Source organism: Mixophyes fleayi, chromosome 4 (assembly GCF_038048845.1).
Source record: "Mixophyes fleayi isolate aMixFle1 chromosome 4, aMixFle1.hap1, whole genome shotgun sequence".
Taxonomy (NCBI): domain Eukaryota; kingdom Metazoa; phylum Chordata; class Amphibia; order Anura; family Limnodynastidae; genus Mixophyes; species Mixophyes fleayi.
This window is the reverse complement of record NC_134405.1, coordinates 229758447-229781407: the sequence shown is the minus strand read 5'-3', so window position 1 is coordinate 229781407 and position 22961 is coordinate 229758447. Positions and strand designations below refer to the sequence as shown.

Genomic DNA, 22961 nt, shown 5'->3' with positions numbered 1-22961 from the left:
CTACAACTGAAAAAAAGGGCATGTAATTAAATCTAATATAACTGATAGTGTCTCACATAATTTGACACATTACAAGAATGTGTAATAATCACTATGTTTTTATGTGACTTCTGATGGCTATTACCTTATTATAAAACCTTATGCCTTTCCATTACTGGTTTTTCCTCCTATCATAGTGGCATAACAGTGAAGTCGTCACCGTTTACAAAGTATGAAGCAAGGCAAGTGTGCATTTAGGGCATAGTAAACTGCATTTCCTTTATGAATTCATTTGCAAGTAACTATCTCGCTCCCATTGAGATTAATGCAAGTTTTTAGACACTGAAATAGAAGAAGCAGTATACAAAATAATGCCTAGCAAGTTAATCATACTGAAAAAGAGCAAATATGTATGTTTTCTTTTGGTAAATGTACTTATTTTCACATCCATTAATCAGCACTTAACTTGAATTAGAAACATTTTAAAAGATAAAAGTTTAACACTGTGGGAACATAGCCGGAAAGTGTTATATGTTGTTGGGCGTGTTTACATTGCACTGACATTGTGTATAGTGCATAAGAACCATGAAATCACAAGAAAGTCAACCATTTCAAGGGATAAAACCAAACCAATACAGTATATATCACTTAGGAATATGTAAGTATTGCTAAATTGGATTAGAAAAGTTCAGACAAGAGTCTTTAATGCACTGCTAAAAAATAGTTTGAGATCTTAATTAACTGTGGCATATTTTCAGCCAGTACAGAAACATTTTAATATGGAAAGAGTACATTATGTTTTAATGCAAAATAGTCAATTAATGTAGATTGCTGTATGTTAACTTAACAATCCTCTGACTTAACAAATAAATATGGTCATCCTTCCACACTGCATTAAAAAAAACACTTCCGGATTATACACTTGACAACATTTTGTGGCCGGTGGAAAATGGCGGAAGAGGTGGCACCCCAAATATTCAACAAATCTAAATACATGATCATAAAATGTTAGGGTGGTGTATACATTAAGAGCCCCTAATTCAGGTAAACCCATGGACCAGTTATTCAAATGACCTCAATTCAACTGCTTGATAAATGGATGGTTTCTGATCAGAAAATGCAACTTTATTATATTTTTACAAAATGGTTTTCAGGGAATTAAGATGAAATGCTTGTATATGCAGAATCAAGTTTAAGAAACTTGTAATATATGTGAATATAAATATTTCAAAAGCAAAATATTTTTAAAAACTTAAATTTAAGCATCACACATTCCCTGAACCGAAAAGCAGAACAAATGAAACACTTATTTTCCTTTTAAAAATGTCTGAAAGTTAACATTGCCAGATTGTTAGTAAAGCTATACTTTAACCATGTTTATTCCAATTCCAGATGTGGAAAATATCACATCCACTGAGAAAGCCTTTTTTTCCAAATTATTCTTGCACAACATGCTTCAACAGAAGCCGTATTTAGTTCTACATTAGCTTTAATAGTCATCTCCTCTGCTCACTACTTCTTTGCAGGTTGGGCGCAATAATATGGTATGCTCAAATTGTGCTGTGTACGAGCCTTTGATGTCACAGAGAGGTGGGTATGGGTCTACTATACCCAAATCACACAGGTTCTTTAGTGCCATTAGGTATTTACTCTCTCCAAGCCGATCCAGCCACCGGCGGCAGAAGGCAAGAGTGCCAAAGTTCTCATTGATGACATTCAATAAGTGTTTTGCCCTCGGAAGCCTGAGCATAAGAAAACAGTTATGTCAGAAAACAACCTTTGCAGAACAAAAGGTAATACTATGAATTGAAAAGTTGTAGGCTAGTGCTTCTCATAGCAGAAGGTGTCTATTAACACTTACAATCAGATTCTCAAAACGCTTAACAACCTTTATACAATTTCATTGCAGAGTCAGAGGACACAGTCACAGTGGACCAAAGTAAAAAAATAAAATAAAATAAAAAAAAAAGATACAAATATCAACTTTAAATTCCAGTGTACAAAAGAGCTATCAAGTATTTCTGTGCTACATGAAAAAACAGTCAGTATTTAACTTACGTGCAAAATAGAAAACTAATTTGCATCCCTTGCATTGTAACATGGTTTTGTCCAGGAGAATACTTACTCAATTTTTTTTTTTTACTTACCAAAATCACCACCATTTGACAGGATAAGGCACCATGCTATATTACACACACCACCCATACCATCCTCGTTCTCCCTCTAACACAGCATAACAGCACAAGGTCTCTGTCTTCCTCTCACCTCACAACCTGGACTTTCTACCATACTCCCTCTCAAACTTTTCTGCACTACCTCTCCCCCACTTTGTACCTGGCTCTAGTTCATCTCTTCACAATCTCCACTACTGACAAATTCTCCTTAAGAGAGTCTTCATTTCACCACTCAAAGAAACCATCTCATGGCCCAAGCTCTCTGCCCAACTGCTATCATATTAATCTCCTCCCCAAACTACATCAGCAGCTTGTGTTCAACTACCCAACTCCATTTTTCTCCCTTCCAAACTCTCTTCAATTCCCAACATTCCACAGAGACTTCCCTCACAAAAGTGACCTGACCTACATCCTACTCAAAGCAAAATCTGCTTTCAACACCAATGCCTCACCCTTTTCTCCTGCACACACTTCACTCTACTAGCCTCTATGTAAATGTTCTCCCCCCTGGTCCAATTCCTAATTATTCAAGTCATTCCTTCAGAGTGTCTACCTGCGGCACATCTTCCCTCTCCATCCACTCTGTTGAGGCACCACCAGGCTCTATTCTTAAACACGTTTTTCTCACATTACACCTCACTCATTCAACCTCCAGTACCACCTCTACACTGACAAAACCGAAATCTACATCTCCTTTCCAACCTCTTCCCTTCTCTACTATCTACAGTAGTGTAATCAACTGCCTATTTCCACAGGGAAAATATCAGAAAGGTATTTGTTAAAGCACAACATATCCAAAACAGCTTCTCACCACCTCCCCTTATAATTCAGTACAACAATATTTTACCTAATTGGCACATGTCCAACATCAAAGTTTTTCATGTAGTGAGAACACTCCATGTCGTCGTGAACAACTCCCTTTCCAGTGCTACCAAATGTTTCAATTGCGTACACTTCACCTTCCTGAAAGACATGAAAACATTTACATCCCATATAAGTTATACTAGTTTTGTTCAAGGAAGTGATACATGGATTATGACAACTCCAGCACGTACCTCCATTCGTGTTGCTTCGCCTCCCTTCACAATGGGCACAGTTTTGCCACCATGTATTCTATAAGGCCCAATGGAATGACCGTTCAGATTTCGAATGGGTTTTACTAAAAAAACAAAAAGTATAAGTTCACAAAATACTAAAGACTTTTCAAGATTACCACGATCTAAGCTTAAAGACTTTAACCTTTACATTACAATAAATTGGGATGGTCCCCCTAATAATCTCATCTCTTGATCTTCATTTTAATATGAAGTGTTTTGGTCCACAATAATAATCACCAAGTGTCATTTGATAGCCTCTTAGCAACAAGAATTAAACTTATGTGCTGATTCAGTTGTAAAGTTATGAAAACAATCAGAACACAGCTACCTTGGTTGATCCCACTCAGAGATACCAATCATACAGGACAGTCTTACATGACTTGGTAAGGTGATTGATAAAGAGAATATTAAGCAATCACCTTTAATTAAATGATTAAGTCCTGCCATTATCAGCAATTATTAAAGTTGTGCAAAGTTTTGCAGTGTTTAAACTTCAGCAATCTGCATTCCATGACCGTATTATTCTACAGATAAAATGCTCAGGTCATGGATTTCAGCTTTTTAGTCAAAATAAAATCTGCTGCATGCAGTCTTTGCATATAGGGTTATATTGAGTTACTCTTGCTCCAGTTTGATCCAAATAGCAAACCATAAAATTATAGCACATACTATGAAAGTGCAGACTCACAACTTCCAATACTACCAGTTTGACAGAACACAACCACCACTGATGTCTGCATTATACTACACACACTAACCTTGATATGTTTTGCCATCTATTTCAACCTCATAGGATTCCATAACTTCCTGGACTGCTTCACCAACATCACAGAGGCGCACATCAATACCAGAACACTAAAAGAGTATTCATAAAATTAAATATCTGAATGAAGGAGACTTTTTAAACTCAAGAGTCTCAAACCTGGATTACGCCTTAAGAAACATACCCTTATTCCAGTGTTTGTAGCATCTTTGACAGCTTCCAGCAACTTGTCGTACTTTGGATTGAATGTGACAGTGAAAGCACAGTCAATGATCCGACCTGTAAATGATACAGGACAAACAATTACTTAGAACTGGGAAATTGTCTTTGCGAAATGTATGCAATTTAAATCATTGCCCTATATTTACCATTGATGTGTGTTCCAAAATCAATTTTGCATACATCATCATACTGTAACACTGTGGTATCACCAGCATTAGGAGTGTAGTGGGCTGCACAGTTGTTCAGAGAGCAGCCTGTGGGGAACGCAAGACCAGCATACAGACCATTCTCTTTAATAAGCTTGCGAGAGCAGTCCTCCAGTTTTTCACTGAAACACAGAGGGATGGTCACAACATCAGTTTAAAGAAATCATTATCCTTAACCTGGTGCTACAAAACCTTCATTTTTCTTAGAAAATGTTAAAAGCCTACTTCATAAGTTATATATGTGCGAGATGTATATACTGTACAGTGCTGCACAATATGTTTGCAGTACATGGGGAGCTGCCATGAAACAGGCACAGAAAGCTGTAAGCATTGCTAGATGGACCATTTTTCCTAATCGCTCCTAAATAGGTATTAAGGGTTCAAGAGACTCAGATTATGTTAATTAGTTTTCTTGTTGCTACAAAGTAACTTTTTATTTATATAAGACAGACTTGCACTAAAGAGAGAGGCTAAACTCTTTCTGGACAAGCTAAAATTTACCAAATTTCAGTCATGGTCAATCCAGGCTTGAGCCAGCTCCTGACATATTTCCTCACTTGTCTGTGAGCCTCAGCAGCTTGTCTAAAATCAGCCCATATTTCCTCACTGGCTTGATCCAGAGCTTTCTTCTCATCACTGGTTGTTCTCCAAGCAGCAGAACGCCTAGAAATGTGAACATACATGCACAAGATAAATATATAGTACTTAAACAAGGATCTGTTCCTAACTGTGAATTTTACATTTTTAATCTGACTGGATAAGACTGATCAACCAATCGTTAGCAGAAGTCACTTGTTGTGCTTACCGCATACCAAATTAAAATTTGGATGCTTCAAATATAGTAAATTGTTAGTAATGCAGGAGTCATACATACTATCACCAGATGGTGATATAGAATATCATGTATACACCAGTAAGAACAAAGACCAATTCCACTTGCCCATCTGTCATTGCAGGCTCAGCAAGTAATCCATAAGACTACCTGTTCTGAATGAGAATGATGGCTCCCAGAGCGATGGCCCAAAGTGTGTGAAAACACTTAATAGTAAAGTCCAGAATAAATAGATTGCTTCTAAGAAAATTCAGAGGATTCTCTCAGTCTCTATTAAATAATTTTGTTTTTTATTGTATTTTTACAAGCGGAGGCATTTATTGAAAGTGCAAATAGAGAGGAGTTACTTCAACCTAAGAAGAAACAAGTGCAAAAAGGTTCACGAGAGGCATGCAAAGAGGTCTGCAGAAAAATGAGCAGAGATTCGTTTCCATAATCTTCGGTAATATGCGCAGCCAGGCATCACAGTGATGTCAGGTGGTAGATCACGCCAAATTGAATCTACTCCAAAAAATTTCCATTTCCACAAATGTATGAACTTGTTTTATAGTGTTAGCAGCCCTTTAAAGAAAGTCTTTGAATCTCATAAATGTCAATTAGTTCATCTGACGACATCAAATAGTATTTGAGATATGTCTATTAATGTGAGTACATTATAGTATCAGTCTTAAGACACAATAGTGATTATTGTTAAGCAGACAGCAAAGACTCACAGCAACAAGACTTATTTTTTTTGTTTATTGAAATCTAGCTTGCAAAACTAATCGCCATTTGATTTCTATGGGTTAATGCAGTTACATTTTGAAACAAAAACTCCCACGGACACACACCCCACAAATTAACATTGGTAGGTTCATTGATCTAGAAAACCCTGCAAGTGACAGAGCGCATATGATTAAATACATACCCATCTTGGGTCACTGGATACTCGCATTCCTGTCCTTTTGGGAACACACCATTCTGATAGAGATCACAAATAGGAATAGAAGGTGGGTCTGTTTGGGATTTGTCTAAAAGAAAAATAGGCTTTTCAGTAAACACACAAAACTACTGTATTGACAAACACTATGGACCATTCCAGCAAAATAATATATTTGTGCAAATTTAAACAGCAACTATGCAATTCAACTTTAAACGTTATCTGCACAGCAGATGATAACAACCCAAGAGAGTCGCATGTTTAAAGAGTAGATACAGAGCCACATGGCAAGAGACATTTCTATGCTTGTTTCTCATCTGACATGATCTGCATATTTGTAATACTCAATATCTAATTGTTGACATTTTAGTTTTACACAAACATAAATTCAGACATTCACAACTGATGATACTAGTACAGGTTTCTTTAGAAAAGCAGTCAGCTTGACTTGACAATTAAACAGGTACCGCATCATATTTTCCTGAAAGTAAATTGTCCAAAGTCCCAAATATCCCTTTGAGAGGAAGTTTTTCTTATATGGGGATGGCCCCAAATCAATAGTTCTCCTTGCTCTCTGTGTGGGCACCTCATGTTTTGTGCCGATTCCCATGCACTTCTTACTGCTGTGTACCAGCCGAAGTTAATAGTATGGTCTTTCACATGTTCCACTGCGGAACACACCGGTTTCTGGATGCAGATGTTTCCATATCTATGTGGCAACTGAAAACCGCTATAAGAAAATCTTCCCTAGAAGGAATATTTGGGACTTTGGACAACTCACTTTCAGGAAAATATAAAAGCAAAATAGACTTGAAGGAGAAGACATCAATATTAACGAGACATCGGCTACAATCAACTTTGGGGTAAGAACTTTTATTTACTTACATACTGTTAATTTCAAGACTAATACCTGTTGTGATTCAGCTTGATATTGGACATTATCAGAGACTATATTTGCAAGAAACACAGGGTGTAGCGCTGCATGCATCTCTTTTCCATTGCATTATAGTGTTGAAGTTAGGACATTTCCATATTAAAGTCATTCCCCATACACTATAAAAGAACCATATCCCAGAAAAATATTTTGAGGACAGGTTATCTTCCAATACAATATATCATATTAAATATAGCCACACTACAAAATACCTATATAACTCAACGACTTTTTAAGACAAACTTACTCCCTTTCTTCTTCTTTTTCTTCTTCTTTTTCTTCCCAGCAGCCCCATCTCCTTCGCAGTCACCATCTTGAGCAAGGAGAAAAATGTACAATAAGCACCAAAAAAGCAAAATCTTTGAACAAAAGAACTTAGAAACAGTTTTAAAACTAAACCGGGAAGATCACAAAATTGATAGAATTAACAAAAAAAATTCTAACCTTTTATTCTACCATAAACATGCAGCCAATTTATCAGAATACCAGTGTCCACAGAAGTGAGCTAGAATACACCCTCCTCTTAATCAGAGGCAAACATTTGGTTGGTACATCACCCTGTGCTCCACTGTAATGTTTATTTGCACCGGTACTTTAAATGTCTATACTAATATTCAGAATTTCACTTTAAGCACTGACAAAGAAACATACCATCTTCCTCATCGTCCTTGTTTTCAAGCGCTTGCTTCTCCAATTGTTTTGTTAGATCATCAATGATAGGAGCTGAAGCGCCCACTTCTTTCTCAGGTTCTTGTCCTAAAATAAACATCCAATTATGAAAAGATCCATATAGCTAGGTAAAAAGATAAAATGAAAGAATGTGATGACTATAAAGAAACACTATTTGGTGTATAAAAGGCAAAGCAGGGGGAGTGGGCATTGTATTGAAACTGGAAAATAGCAAGTCCATCAAATGGCTTCTATGGACCTGTCCACCAGAAAGCAGGGAATTAATCACAACATGTATGTATGTATGTATGTGAAAAAGACTATTACTAGACAGGGTATTCCACCTAAAAATTGCAACTGTGATTTAAAAGTGTACAATAAGATCCGCTGTAGTTTTTCCAAGACCTACTTTGGGCCTGCAATTTGATAATAGAAATCCACAGTAAGAGGAGGTTCTTTAGATAAAACCCTCTTGTGATTTTCCAGTACCAAAATGGTATTGGGAACACGATTGGGTGGAAAAATTAAACTACTTTGGGCCAATAAGTTTACTGTATAAATCTATAAGTGAGAGGCTTCTAAACTCCACTTGTATTTAAATTGGCCAACAAGGTTTTGGGCATATGAGCATGAGGCAAAGGGGGCATGCAAGATATTTTTAGCAATTTTAATAAGCAGCTGCAGTTTTTCAAGGGTTAAATCAGTTTGGGACACCAATTTGACAGAGAGTAGTCCCTTACTTGAAACTTACCTGTACATTGCCCATAAGACTACCGATATTTATTCAACTTGGTAAAAATATCTTGCCAAGCTAAACACAAGTGTTTTTTTTATGTAAGGGATCACCACTGTCAAGTTGCTTGCCTACATTGGTTTAATTTACTGGTAAAACTAGAGCTAGGTTTAAAAAATAAAGATTTTTTTTGTGTATGAGAAGCTGGTGCATATAAATGAGTAAGATGATAGAAAGTAAATAAGAGACCAACTTCAGTCTGGTATTAGGTGCCAACCACTTTAATAGAAGGCGATGCCATATATTAGGGGCAAATTATAAATATATGCACATCCACCAAGAATACAAATACTTAAAAAAAATACACAAAAGAGCTGCTTATTTGACCTCAAACGTTAAAGAACCATACTTGACATGAGATCATATATTCTGATGTGTTATTTTTCAATATAAAGTTCATTACGATTTAAACTTTTCCAAAGTAGGTGCCAGGATCTATCATCAACAAATTCTGTGGATCTTTACAATGGGAACAAACATAGTCTGTCTGTACTTCCCAATACTGGGAAATAGACAGACAGAGAGAAGTGTCAGAGAGCCCTGCTCACAAGCTTACATGATTTAGCAAAGATCCCATAGACTAACATGTTGGGATCTGATCAAGTTCTCACTGTCCCCACCCCCCGTATAGTCACATACCCAGCCCATGTAAAGCATTGCACACACTACTCTGCCAGCCCTCTCAGCACACCCCCCATTCCCCCTATACTACAGCTCATCAGACAGCTAGCAGTGCAGTGATCCCCACTTCCATCTGCCACCAGAGGGGTCTATGTATACCTAGCAGTCCGTGTTACCCCCATGTACAGCACATTGTGCGCTGCCCGGCCGAAGCGCTTCTACTGCCGCCTTTTTCTTACCAGTTTTACTCTTCTTCTTTTTCTTCCTCTTCTTTTTGCCAGCGCTGCCTTCACCGGCAGCTGTCACCTCATCCTCCTCCAGCTCCCCGTTCAGCTGCCGTTCTCCGTTTTCTTCTTCCACCCCGGGACTCTCCCGTCGCAACTCGACGGCCGCCATCTTACCAGAGAGTCAGAAAGAGAGAGAGCGACGCCTCCCAGAGACCTCTCTGTAGTGTGGGAGGAGTGGCGCTATGGTTGCTGGGATATGACTGAAGGACTGTGTAGTTACCTGGACAGTGAGAGCTTTGCAACAGAAAGAAGAGCTGGAGTGTGTACCTGTGTCTTAGTTATTCAGTATACCATTAGCTCTACCTAGTATCATTAAATACTGATTCATTGGTAGAAAATTTTTTAATATAGACTGTTAACAAAGGGCATAAATTAGCTTATCACAATTATGGTGGCAACGTAAGTATTCAACACGCCAACTGGTTCATCATCACCAATTATTAATATAGTGCCACCAATTCTACAGCGCTGTAGAGCGAACACACATCAGTCCCTGCCCCATTGGAGCTTACAGTCTAAATTCCCTAACATACACACACATTAGTGTTTTGGGAGTTTGGGAGAAAACCCACGCAAACACGGGGAGAATATACAAACTCCACACAGATGGGACTATGGGGCCGGGAATCAAACTCATAACCCCAGTGCTGTGAGCAGGGCCAGTGCTAGGGTCCACGGCGCCCTAGGCATTTTTAAAAAAGCGGCGCCCCCCCGCCCCGCAAAAATCGGGGAGAACATACAAACTCCACACAGATGGGACTATGGGGTCGGGAATCAAACTCATAACCCCAGTGCTGTGAGCAGGGCTAGTGCTAGGGTCCACGGCGCCCTAGGCATTTTTAAAAAAACGGCGCCCCTCGCTCCAACCAAGTACCTGCTATTCTACTTGTCTACAGAGCTTACGCTCCAACCAAGTACCTGCTATTCTACTTGTCTACAGAGCTTACGCTCCAATCAAGTACCTGCTATTCTACTTGTCTACAGAGCTTATGCTCCAACCAAGTACCTGCTATTCTGCTTGTCTACAGAGCTTACGCTCCAACTAAATACCTGCAGATCCATCCTCTCGTCTACTGAGCTGATGTTCCTTCTACTCTTCCGGTATTTCATCTACCCTTCATCACTATTGACTGTCCCTTGTCTCCTGATTTCCCAAAAGGGTCTCGCTCAGTACTCTGGCAGGGGCCGCGACCTGCGAGCAGACGCATCTAAGACCATACTGCTTTGCAGCGGTTCCTGGTGAACACCGTCTGCTCGTTAGACTCCGTGCCCTGTTGGAGTAGCGCCAAACTATACGAACCCTGGGATTCACATCGTAAAGACCTGCTAATCGCTTGAGACCGTGACAGTAGGAACAGGACAAACTTTTCTTTACCATGACGGATCACAACGTGGAACCCTCGGCGAAAGACATGTTGCAGCATTTGCTCAGCCGATTGGAGCAACAGGATGCGATGCAGCGGCAGCTTCTACAAGGATTTCAAAGCCTCGCTGCCCGCTTTGATTCTTTTCAAGTACCTCCAGTTGTCCAGGCGGCAAGTCCTCTGGAACCTGTTGTACCTTTTCCCTACAATTCTACTTTCCTACTCCTTCTAAGTTCGACGGGGACCCCAAATTATGCCGGGGTTTCCTGAATCAATGTTCAATACAGTTTGAACTCCAGCCACAGAACTTTCCCACTCAGCGGTCTAAGGTGGCTTATCTAATATCACTACTATCGGGCCAGGCTTTAGCCTGGGCTTCACCTCTTTGGGAACGCGATGATCCACTTCTGGCTGATAGTGCCGCTTTCATAGCAGTGTTTTACAGAATATTTGATGAACCTGGAAGAGTTACCTCAGCAGCATCTAGCATCTCCGCCTTCATCAAGGTTCCCGCTCGGTAGCTCAATATGTCATCCAATTTCAAACGCTGTCATCCGAACTGCGCCGGAACAATGATGCCTTGGTGGCTACCTTCTGGCAGGGTCTATCTGACAAAATCAAAGATGCCTTAGCCTCACAGGAATTACCCTCTACACTTGAAGCCATGATTTCGCTTTGCAACAGGGTGGACCTTCACTTCCGTGAAAGATCGTCTGAGAAGGATGCTTTCCGGCGTACCCCATCTAGACTTGCACCTCACCTTTCCCATCCGGTGCCGGTGGATGAACCCATGCAAATTGGGCGCTCCCGCCTAACTCCAGAGGAACGTGATAGGAGACTCAAGAACAAGCTGTGCCTATATTGCGCTGATCCAGGATATCTTCTAAACTCCTGCTCCAAGAGGTCGGGAAATGCCAGACCCTAACCTGCTCCGGAGAGGTCAGATTAGGGCTTTCTAAAACCTCTCCCTCCATTGAGACTCCCAAAATCTGTTCCTTTCCTTCGGTCCCATTCTTACCTCGGCCCTCCTGGATTGTGGAACAGCTGGGAATTTTATTTCTTTTTCTTTGGTTTCACAGGCTTCCATACCAACCGTGCCTTTGGGGATCCCTGTTTCCATCACTGCCATAGATGGGTGCCCTATTGCTAATGGTACTGTGGAACTTCGTACCAAGCCGATCGTCCTGCAAGTCGGAGCGCTTCATCGTGAAGAAATCACCTTCCATGTGCTCCCCTCTACCACAGCTCCCATCATCTTGGGATTACCTTGGCTCCAGCAGCACTCCCCTCAGATAAATTGATCTAATTCTCAGCTTCTCTCTTGGGGTCCTGTGTACTTTCAGAAGTGTCTTACTCGAGTTCAACCTCTCCGAGCCATCTCTACTTCACCTAAATCCACAACTCTACCTGAGCAATATCATTCCTTCTTGAATGTGTTTGATAAGGTTCGCTCTGAACATCTGCCACCCCATCGCTCATGGGACTGTCCCATTGAACTCCTGCCCGGGAAGATTCCTCCTCGAGGTCGAGTATACCCATTATCATTACCTGAGACCTCCTCTATGTCAGAGTATGTTAAGGAGAACCTTCTACGCGTTTTTATCAGGCCTTCATCATCTCCTGCCGGAGCAGGCTTCTTCTTTGTGAAAAAGAAAGACAGATCTTTGAGGCCATGCATTGACTATGGTGGATTGAATGCTATAACAATAAAAAAACGTTATCCCATCCCACTCATCACTGAGCTCTTCGATCGTATCAAGGGTGCTCGTGTCTTCACCAAACTGGACCTAAGAGGCGCCTATAATCTTAATCGGATCAGAGCCGGAGACGAGTGGAAGACGGCGTTCAATACACGTCATGGTCATTACGAATATCTTGTAATGCCTTTTGGTTTGTGCAACGCGCCTGCTGTATTCCAAAGCTTCGTCAATGAAATATTCAGGGATTTACTCTATGTTTGAGTCATCGTGTATTTGGACGATATTCTAATCTTTTCTCCAAACATCACATCCCATCGTTTCCACGTGGCAGAGGTCCTCTCCCGGCTACGCCAAACCCACTTGTTCTGTAAATTAGAGAAGTGCTCCTTCGAACTCGACCAAATGCTGTTCTTGGGTTACATCGTATCCTGATCTAGACTACAAATGGACCCAGACAAGGTGCAAGCAATCTTGGAATGCCCCCTTCCATTGGGCCTGAAACCTATCCAGCGATTCCTTGGCTTCGCCAATTACTACAGGCGCTTCATCCTGGGCTACTCCACCATCGTAGCACCCATTGTGGCCCTTACACGGAAGGGTTCCAACCCTAAATCCTGGCCATCAACCGCTGTGGAGGCCTTTGACTTCCTTAAACGTGCCTTTGTTTCTGCACCTATTCTTAGGCAACCCGACTCCTCCTCCCCATTCTTCCTAGAGGTCGATGCTTCTAACGTGGGCATTGGAGTGGTACTCTCTCAAAAATCTTCCCAAGGTCAATTCCACCCTTCTATTCTAGGAAGTTCCTACCAGCAGAGAAGAACTATGCCATAGGGGTTAAAGAGTTGCATTTAAAGTGGCCCTAACGGAATGGCTAAGACCATACTGCTTTGCAGCGGTTCCTGGTGAACATCGTCTGCTCGTTAGACTCCGCGCCCTGTTGGAGTAGCGACAAACTATACGAACCCTGGGATTCGCATCGTAAAGACCTGCTAATCGCTTGAGACTGTGACACCTCCACTAGTACCTTAGGACTTGAATTTGCTGTTGAAAGCATTACAGCATTCTCCATTTCAACCACTTGATACAGTGGAGGTGAGGTTTCTTACATGGCTATTTCCAAGGCTTGGAGGATGACATGGTTGGGGGCTCTGTCTTATAAGTTTTTTTCTGATCAGATTATCTGATTTTTAACAAGTATAGGGCTGTTCTCAGGATAAAACTGTCTTTCTTAAAACCATCGTTCTTAGGTTCTGTCACTCACCGGACCGTGAGTGCCTCTTCCCGGACATTTAGGAACCGTGGCCGTCCACCATCCTGAGGGTCTGCGCATGCGCAGCCCTTTTCTATACTTCAGTGTATACCCCTTTAACTTAATTGGCAGATCAGGCAACCTCCCTATATTAAGCACCTGTGGTCACTACCACGTTGCCTGATCTTGGAGTCTCATTCCTCATGAGTCTCTGAAGGTGTTCCTGTATTACTTGTGTATTCAGTGCTGCTGATTCCTGTGGTTTCCAAACCACTTCTACTACTGTGGTTCCATACCACTTCTACCATCAACTGTATCATCATTACTGTTTGCTCATTGCTATCCGCTGCCTCCGTGCACTCCAGCTTTTACCTCACTCACCTGCTTCTCATCAAGACTGCCAGCTGACTACTATCCGCTGCCTCTGTGCACTACAGTCTCCTGCTTGCAACTTGCCCGTGTTCAACATCGTGACTGCCAGCTGACTACTATCCGCTGCTTCTGTGCACTACAGTCTCCTGCTTGCAACTTGCCTGTGTTCAACATCGTGACTGCCAGCTGACTACTATCCGCTGCCTCTGTGCACTACAGTCTACTGCTTGCAACTTGCCTGTGTTCAACATCGTGACTGCCAGCTGACTATTATCCGCTGCCTCTGTGCACTACAGCCCCCTGCTTGCAACTCGCCTGTGTTCAACATCGTGACTGCCAGCTGATTGCTATCTGCTGCCTCTGTGCACTACAGTCTCCTGCTTGCAACTCGCCTGTGTTCAACATCGTGACTGCCAGCTGATTACTACCCGCTGCCTCCGTGCACTACACTCTCATCTCATCTTTGCTGTGACTTCCTCGAGACTGCCGCTTTTCATTACCATCTGCTACACTTCGTGATCTACAGCTCCTGCCCTGCGCTGCACTCCTGTTTCCCATCGCTGTTGGTTCCTGTGGTTGCTACTGGTTACCTCCGTGTGCCGCTGAGTCCTGCCGCTGTGGTCAGCGCTATCGTCCATCTCCTGCTGATCCACTCTCCACGCCTTCACGTGTTCCACTGGCCTCTACCCTCCTGTCAGCATTGGATTTGTATCTCTTCTACTACCCTCTGCTGGATCATCTCCATTCTCCTGGGTTTCCTATGAGTCCAGTTCCACGTGTTGCTGACTGCTGTGGATTCGTGTCCCTGTCGGTCTACTCACCTGTGCGCTGCACCTGCTAGACCGCTGCTTCTCCAGTCCAGGGACTTCCTATCCAGTCGGTCTCCAACCGCTCAGGTACCGCTGCAATCCCATCTGACTGCTACTGCTGAACCACGGTATGCATACTTCTCATTGACTGTGCTGTGTATTGCATATCTTGCTGGACTGTGTTTGGTTCTCTCTGGAGTCTGCTATCCGCTGAGTCTATTGCCATCATTGACTGTGTTATCATTGTGCTGGACTACTTCAAGAGACTTTCTAGATTGCAGACCTGATCAGTCATTTACATATATATATACCTATATTGTGCATATTACTGTGGATTGTGTATTAGGTGCCTGTGTATATCCTGTGTTGCAGTCTTCCCCTGTGCACCTCCTCACATATATATTCAGTGGTACAACTTGCTGATGTCAGACCACTGATCCCTGTTTCCGGTATCACCTGTTCCATTATCCTCTCATATAACAGCGGTACAACTTGCTACCCGCAGACCGCTGACTCTCATCACCTCCTTGTTTCTGTTGGACATTCCTCCTCACTATAGCAGTGGTACAACTTGCTATCGCAGACCACTGACTACCTTCACGTGTCCTTGTCCATACAGTTCCTTGTGTATCATTACCTCAGTATTACCAGTGTTGCTAGTCATAGACTTTCCTCAGCATCTCATCGGTCATCATTTCATGTTCCGTGATCACCCAGCTACCAGAGTACCCTATTACCATCTACATTGCTCTGGTAAGCCTACCATCTGGTGATCCCTGGGTAAAGACTCCTAGTGCCCGTGACAGGTTCCCTAAATCAAGATATAGTTATTCAGGCATTAAGTCAGTGGTTCCCAAACTGTGCGCCACGTCTCCCTGGGGTGTCACGGTGATCTCACAGGGGTGCCTCGGCCAAGGCCAGTTGTAAGCAAGTCAGGGGACTACTTGGTAATTATTTTGGCTTAGGGGTGCCTTGAAAAAATTATGGAGACCCTAAGGGTGCCTCGAACTGAGAAAGTTTGGGATCCACTGCATTAAGTAATAGTCTGTCTACAAAGGTAGAGGGATATTTTCACTCATTGGCGGCTGCTATGGCATTGAAGATTTATGTTACAAGGTCACTGGAGTTTAGAATGATTGATGATCTTCTAGTTCTCTATGATGTCCACATCATAGAGGTTGGCCTGTGTCAAAACAAATGATAGCCAGATTGATCACTTCTGTGATTCAGCATGCTTATATTGGGGTGGGACACCTGTTCCTTACCAGCTGAAGGCTCATTCTTCAACTTGCAGCTGAACAGCTAGGTCAGGTGGCCACACGGTCCTCTGGATATTTTTTTACAAGATTTTATAGTTTATTGTTTTTGTTTCTAAGCACGCCAATTTTGGTCTGATGGTGTATTTTGCAACACTATAAGCATAACCAGTCAAAGGGGCAGCTTTGGGACATCCCGGTGGTCCAGTATCCCACAAGTAGATGAAGAGAAAACAGGATTTTATACTTATGATAAATCCTTTTCTCTGAATCCATTTGGGGACACTGAGTGAATACCCATTAATCTGTAGTTCTCTTGTGATAAGTTAAATTAGTTTTTTTGGAGGGTTATGTTTCTCTCTCTTTGTTAGTTTCTCTCTGATTCTGTCTAATGGGGCTTGATTTGAAAAATAGGTTGCAAAGAAAAAAGATATCCTGCGCTGTGCTGTGTACAAATGTATAATCTATATGTGTATCAAAGCAGCTGTGAAACAAGGGGCTAATTGCTAATCCCCAAAAGTTTGAAGTTTGATTTGAAAAATAACAGTTCCCTGGGGATATGGAAGAGGGAGGAGCACAAAATATGTTGAATAGTTAAAAAATATATATTCCGTCAGAATGAGAGACTGCTTCTGGTTGGCAGCATGTCTATAAAGTATATTAACTTATATGCAGTGGGTAGCTCTTACAGAGCAGTCTGTTACAGTTTAATGAGTTTGGTTCCCCAAGATGGATTATGTCGGATCAAGACGAGAAGATACACAACAGTAAAAGGGGACATCATTATTAAAATATTAAAGAAGTCAATATTTCCTTTTTCACTTTTTCTTCTATAGAGGCACTATTTTATTCTTTTTTTCTAAAGGTGGCTGGAAATGTTTCCTTTTTACATTTACTGATAAAGGGGTTATTACTATAATTGATGGGGATGCATATAGTGTAGATTGTGACAACAATCTGGATGATAAATACAGTACTGTCATGTCGTATTATCACACATTTCACCGGTTTAGTTCCATTCTGATCCTTATGTACATTGGTCCTTGGTTACTGCTATCTGCTGTACAGCTTGGCATTCCTCTATCCTCGGACGCCATTTTGCCTAGTATTTTGCACATGCGCCACCCCGGGAACCTTTAAAACCTCTGCTCCACAGTGATTGGTTGATCAGCAGCCAGTTACCTTTATAAGGGTCCTCCTCCTTTCCATGAGTGTCAGATCATCAGGTCTCCCTACGTGATAGGAAGCATCACCTCTGACTCCTGTTCGTGCTTGTACTTACCTTTGTTCCTGACTTTGTGGATTAGGCCGTTCATTTAACGATCACTTATCATCGGTCCTGTTCCAGAGTTATAACACCTGTGTGGATCTCAATGCTTCTGCTCTCTGCAGCTCATCGTTTCACAGCATTACCTGTTCAGCTTACTCCACAGTCAAGACCTGTGGCCTCCCTGCAGTGCATTGCTCATCATTGGTCCTGTTTCAGAGTTATAACACCTGTGTGGATCTCAGCACTTCACAGCTACGCCTGTTCAGCCTAATCCGCTACTAGGACCTGTGACTATAGTGCTCTGTTCAGCATCGGTCCTGTTGAAGTCGTATAATTGGATGAACGAAAGTATATTGGTTTAATATTGGTTTGCCGTGCGTATTGCGAAGCGTACGCCACGTGTTACGTGACGCGATTGCACGGTAAAATACACACGCACACACTCACATTACAACAGTTAGTTATTTATATAATTTCATATTGGTCCTGTTACACTGTAATTCAGGAGCAGATAGTATTCGGTTTATTATTAGTATATATATATATATATATATATATATATATATAGTGATTATATGTACATTGTAGTGTTATTAAAGGTTTAGGTAATAGGAAAGAGGTCATGCCTGATATCATATTGAAGCCCTAATCATCAGCAGCTGTCCGGTGCAGTCGGCGAAGAGATCGCACATTGCATACTTTAGTTATTGATATTAGAGAGTAAACCTTTGTATGATACTGGCTATGAAAAGGAGCAGACCCCCTGGAGAGAAGACCCCCACCTTTGGATTCCTTAGATTGAATCAACCTATTACCTGTCTGGCCTGGACCCAACCAACATCTGGACCTATAGAAACAATCTACGTCATCTCTATTGTTCACAATGAAACACTGACTGTATATATATTAGCTGCATCTCACTGGGGCCTCAGTCAACTCTGACACAATATTCTATACAGAATATTGTCCATCGGGTCCCGTGGGTGCGCAGCGAGCGCATGCGATTACAGCGGTATGTATGTATTTATCTTTTGGTATTGGCTGTACTGTACTTTATCATAATATAATAATGTATTGAAATGTTGACTATTTACATCTGCTAAAATAAATTACTTTGTGCTTTGGACACACATTCAATTGATTGGGCAATGCTTATTTTAAAACGATAGAATTACTTTAATAGTCCCGTTCCTGAATTACTACACTAGTGTATACCTCAGTCCTTCTGAGTCCTGCAGCTCATCGCTTCACAGCATCATCATTCAGCTTATTCTGCTGCTAAGACCTGTGACTATACTGCATCGCTCAGCATCCGTCTTGTTCCTGAATTACTACACTTGTGTATATCTTAGTCCTTCTGAGTCTTGCAGCTTATCGCTTCGCAGTACTACCTGCTCAGTCTATTCCGCTAACAAAACTTGTGACTATACTGCTGATCATTACACAGCATCCATTCAGTTCCTGAATTTCCATATACCTGGGGCTACATTCCATTCTGCCTTACAGCTACTTGGTGGTTCTCTGAATTATCTGCTTTGCACCCCCTAGAGGACCGCGACCTGCGGTTGAGAGCAGCTAAGACCATATTCCCATGCGAGAATCCCGGGTGAATACTTCTCTTCTGTTAGACTCCGCACCTCTCTGGGGGGTAAGCTGTCACTCAAGCAGAGATCATGACCATTCCCACTATCTGGCTTTCGTGACATATATGTAAAGATCCCACTGCAGAATTTTATGCAATGTTGTATAATATTTTGCGTGAAGCGTTCAAAGAGGGATTGTTTACATAAGAGTAATTTGAATTTTTACCCAGCTTTTATTATTTGCCTAAATTACATAACTGTATAAAGAGACATACGAGTTGATCCATAATTACTCAACCTAACCTACAAAGCCCTCAACAACCACAACCCTTCATATATCTGAAATTTGATCAAAATTCTCTCCCTCCCGTCCTCTTAGATCTACCTCTGACCTGTGCCTTGTCTCGTCTCTGATAACCACCTCTCACTCCTGCTTACAAGACTTCTCCCATGCTGCTCCCCTAATATGGAATTCCCTACCACATCCAGTCAGACTTCCACATCCTTCAAATCTTTAGACACAGTCTGAAAACTCTTGCTGTCAGGATTCACAACATTATCTTCAGATGACAACTGTTCACAACCAGGGCGGGGGCAAAAAAAGATGAATTTGGGCCGGTCCCTGTGGTCTGTATTAGTGACTGGCCCCTCCCACGGGCCAGCCACCATCTTTAATTGGCCGCGGCACGGATCTCCGTCCCTTCAACTATTTGACCTGCTAGTGTCACATGGGACGGCACCACGTCATAGGTGCCGTCCCATGTGCGCACAGATGAAGAACTGCACAGCGCGCCGATGAACTAGTTGAGTGCTGGGAGGGGAGTTTTAGTATATTAATAAAGTGTATGTTTGTGTCAGTATAATAAATTAATGTGTGTATGTTAGCGGGGCAGTATATGAATGTATGTGTGTGTGTTTGAGAAATGGCCAGTTTTTGAATGAATGTATGTGTGTGTGAGAAGGGGCCAGTATATGAATGTATGTATGTGTGAGAAGGGGCCAATATATGAATGTGTGTGTGTGTGTGTGTGAGAAGGGACCAGTATATGAATGTAGTGTGTGTGTAAAAGGCAGGGGGGGTCTTAATATAATGTGGAAGGTAGGCTATTAATTTAATCGAGGAGTGCAGTTGGGGGCTAATTATTGGGTACTATTTTATTTGTGGGGTGATGGTGGGGCTATTTAATTTAATAGTGGGTCCTATAAATTTATGATGGCGTAATTGGACCTTTAATTTAATGCTGGGGCGGTGAGCTATTAATTGATTGTGGGCTGTTTGGGGAGGATGAGGTCTATTTATTAAATGTGATTATGAATTATTTAATGCCTGGGATGGTTGTGGGAAATGGTTATATTTGTTAAATGTAAATGCTATTTAAAATATTGCTGGGGCTGCTTGAAGGGAGGGAAATAGGTTTATATATTAAATGTGTTTGCTATCTAATGTCAGGGTTGGTTGGAGGGAAAGAGATCTATTTAGCAAATGTGAATATTATTATTTTAAAATGTCGTGGCTGGAGGGAGGCCTGATTATAAAACGTGAGTGCTATTGATTTAACACTGGGACTTGGAGTTTTCTAAATTTTATGTACCCATTTTTTTTCCAAATAGGGCCTCCAATATTCCAGGATCCAGACAACCAGAAAATGAGCTAAAGTACCCAGCAGCCACAAGTGGTGACAGTGACAAGAACAGGTAGGAGAGAGCAGGACAGTCTGCCAACCGTCCTGAATCTGGTGGGACAGTTCCGAAATTGGGTGACTGCTTTGCTTAAGACAGTTGGGAGGTATGTCCCGATTCACTGCTCGTGAAGGCAGAACTTTGTGCACCTAACAGTAGTGCACACAGTATTGCCTGTGTATTTGTCTAAAATTATAACCATGCTACATCATAGGGGGTTACCCTGTCTAAAGTGCTTAGGCCCTTAGTGCTTAGTGCCTAGGTCTTAATTCAGCTCTGGGCCTGGGCATAAAAATATATATATATGGATTAAGCAACACTAAAATAGGCTCTTTTTATATAGATAAATATATATTGTACCAAAAACCACCCTTTAAGGATGGGCCGCTACTTATGGGCCAGTGCTGTGTGCTTGCCCCCCGGTATAAAGTCTGCCAGTCCTTCCCTGTTCACAACAACAGCTACAAACACCTCAATCTAGTCTTATTTTAAATAAGTAGCTGTAGATTTGTAAGGGCTACATCATATTGAGCCATCAATTTGAAAGTGGGAATCGACAGAGGATGGTCAGTTATATACAACTCACTTGTATTCTGCCTGACAACCCCCAGTCGAATCCCACTGTGAACCCAACGTGATTTACCCTTGCAAACTAGAGCTACTTAATGAAAATGATCAAAATGGTACCTGTGTCCACTTTGCCGCCATTAAAAAGCATCATACTAAAAACTAAAGTAAGAACACAGTACTTTTTTCAACAAAATGCAGATTGAACGTCATCGAACACCAACTACAGTATAACTGCATAAAATACGTATTTAATACTTATATATACTGTATGTAATGTAACTTTTTTCTATAAGGGCTGTGTAAATAAGATAGCAGCAAAATAGTAAAACTAAAAATACAATATACTGTATACTCCTATTCATTCAACTCTCTGGGATTCAAATAGATCTACAATGTATTTGTTTCTTATTTTTATATTTATATACTATCAAATCTGCTCATTTGTTTGTCTCTCCCCAATAAGGGGGTTATTCCACCTCCCCTTCTGTAAAGACAAAATATAAATAAACAATCAGGGGCACCAAATTTAAATATAAATATCAATTAAATGAATCTGCTATAATATTACTTATGTTGTTAGCTGGATAGAGCCCTATGGGTTCTGTAATCAGATAGTATTGTCAATACATACAGTCACTCAGTCTCTCTCTGGGGCTCAATGGAGCTCCAATACAACAGTTTTTGCACCTGCAGGATAAAGATTGAACTGTGCCTATAAAAGAAGGATTTACTGTCTGATATCTCGATTTGGGGCTACAGGTGTGCCAGCCACCTGCTGCTACCATCTTATTAAGGAAAAACAACTATTGATTGCTATCTCTTTGCACCTTATAATAGTTCTTTTCAAGACAAGTCTTGCACTAACGGATATACGGTCTCGTTGGAATATTTATTATACTTACTATTTTAATAATGTAGCTGTTGTTATTTTTATTTCTTTTTATATTTTCAGAGTATAATTTCATGTATTTATTGATTATAAAAGGATGTTTTAGTGTGTAGGTTTTTAACATTGTTTTATTAAATACATTTATACTTGTGCAACCCAGGTGTTTGTGAGTTCTATTCTACCATATTCTGTAATATAATAGTGGATTTATTTAATTGACGTATATATTTCAATATGGCGCCCCTGATTGTTTATTTATAACAGCGCAATAGGGCTTGCTGTTTTAAACAATTTCTGTCAGATTATCCTAAGCAGTCTTTCCTGCATGACATAAAGGTAAATGTACTTTTGATGCAGTATAATTTTCCTGCTAAATTGAGTATCTCATCAGTACCTCTGGTTTACTGGCAAAACCCACACAGTGTGGATATTTGAAAAATGGTGGGGCCTCCTGAGGTACAATTTTGCCACAAATCCCTGGCAGAAAACGGTTAAACATTTAGGGGGGTATCATCACCATTTATTTATATAGCGCCACTGATTCAGCAGCGCTGTACAGAGAACTCACTCACATCAGTCCCTGCCCCATTAGGGCTTGGTCTAAATTCCCTATCACACACACACAGACTAGGGTCAATTTGTTTTTAGAGTGTGGGAGGAAACCGGAGCACCCGGAGGAAACCCACGCAAATGCGGGGAGAACATACAAACTCCTCACAGATA

At 41.2% G+C, this 22961-nt stretch overlaps 1 protein-coding gene across 1 annotated transcript; it reads right to left on the bottom strand.

The window, feature by feature from the left end:
• Positions 1–666: 666 nt before the first annotated feature.
• Positions 667–9641, bottom strand: METAP2 (methionyl aminopeptidase 2). The gene is made up of 11 exons (XM_075209419.1): positions 9449–9641; positions 7778–7882; positions 7374–7439; positions 6181–6283; positions 4943–5104; positions 4382–4563; positions 4198–4292; positions 4009–4105; positions 3209–3312; positions 3001–3116; positions 667–1721 (listed from the first exon to the last, which is right to left on the bottom strand). The coding sequence occupies exons 1-11, from the start codon at positions 9603–9605 to the stop codon at positions 1469–1471; spliced, it is 1440 nt and encodes a 479-aa protein (XP_075065520.1). The 5' UTR covers positions 9606–9641; the 3' UTR covers positions 667–1468.
• Between the last annotated feature and the right edge of the window lie 13320 nt (positions 9642–22961).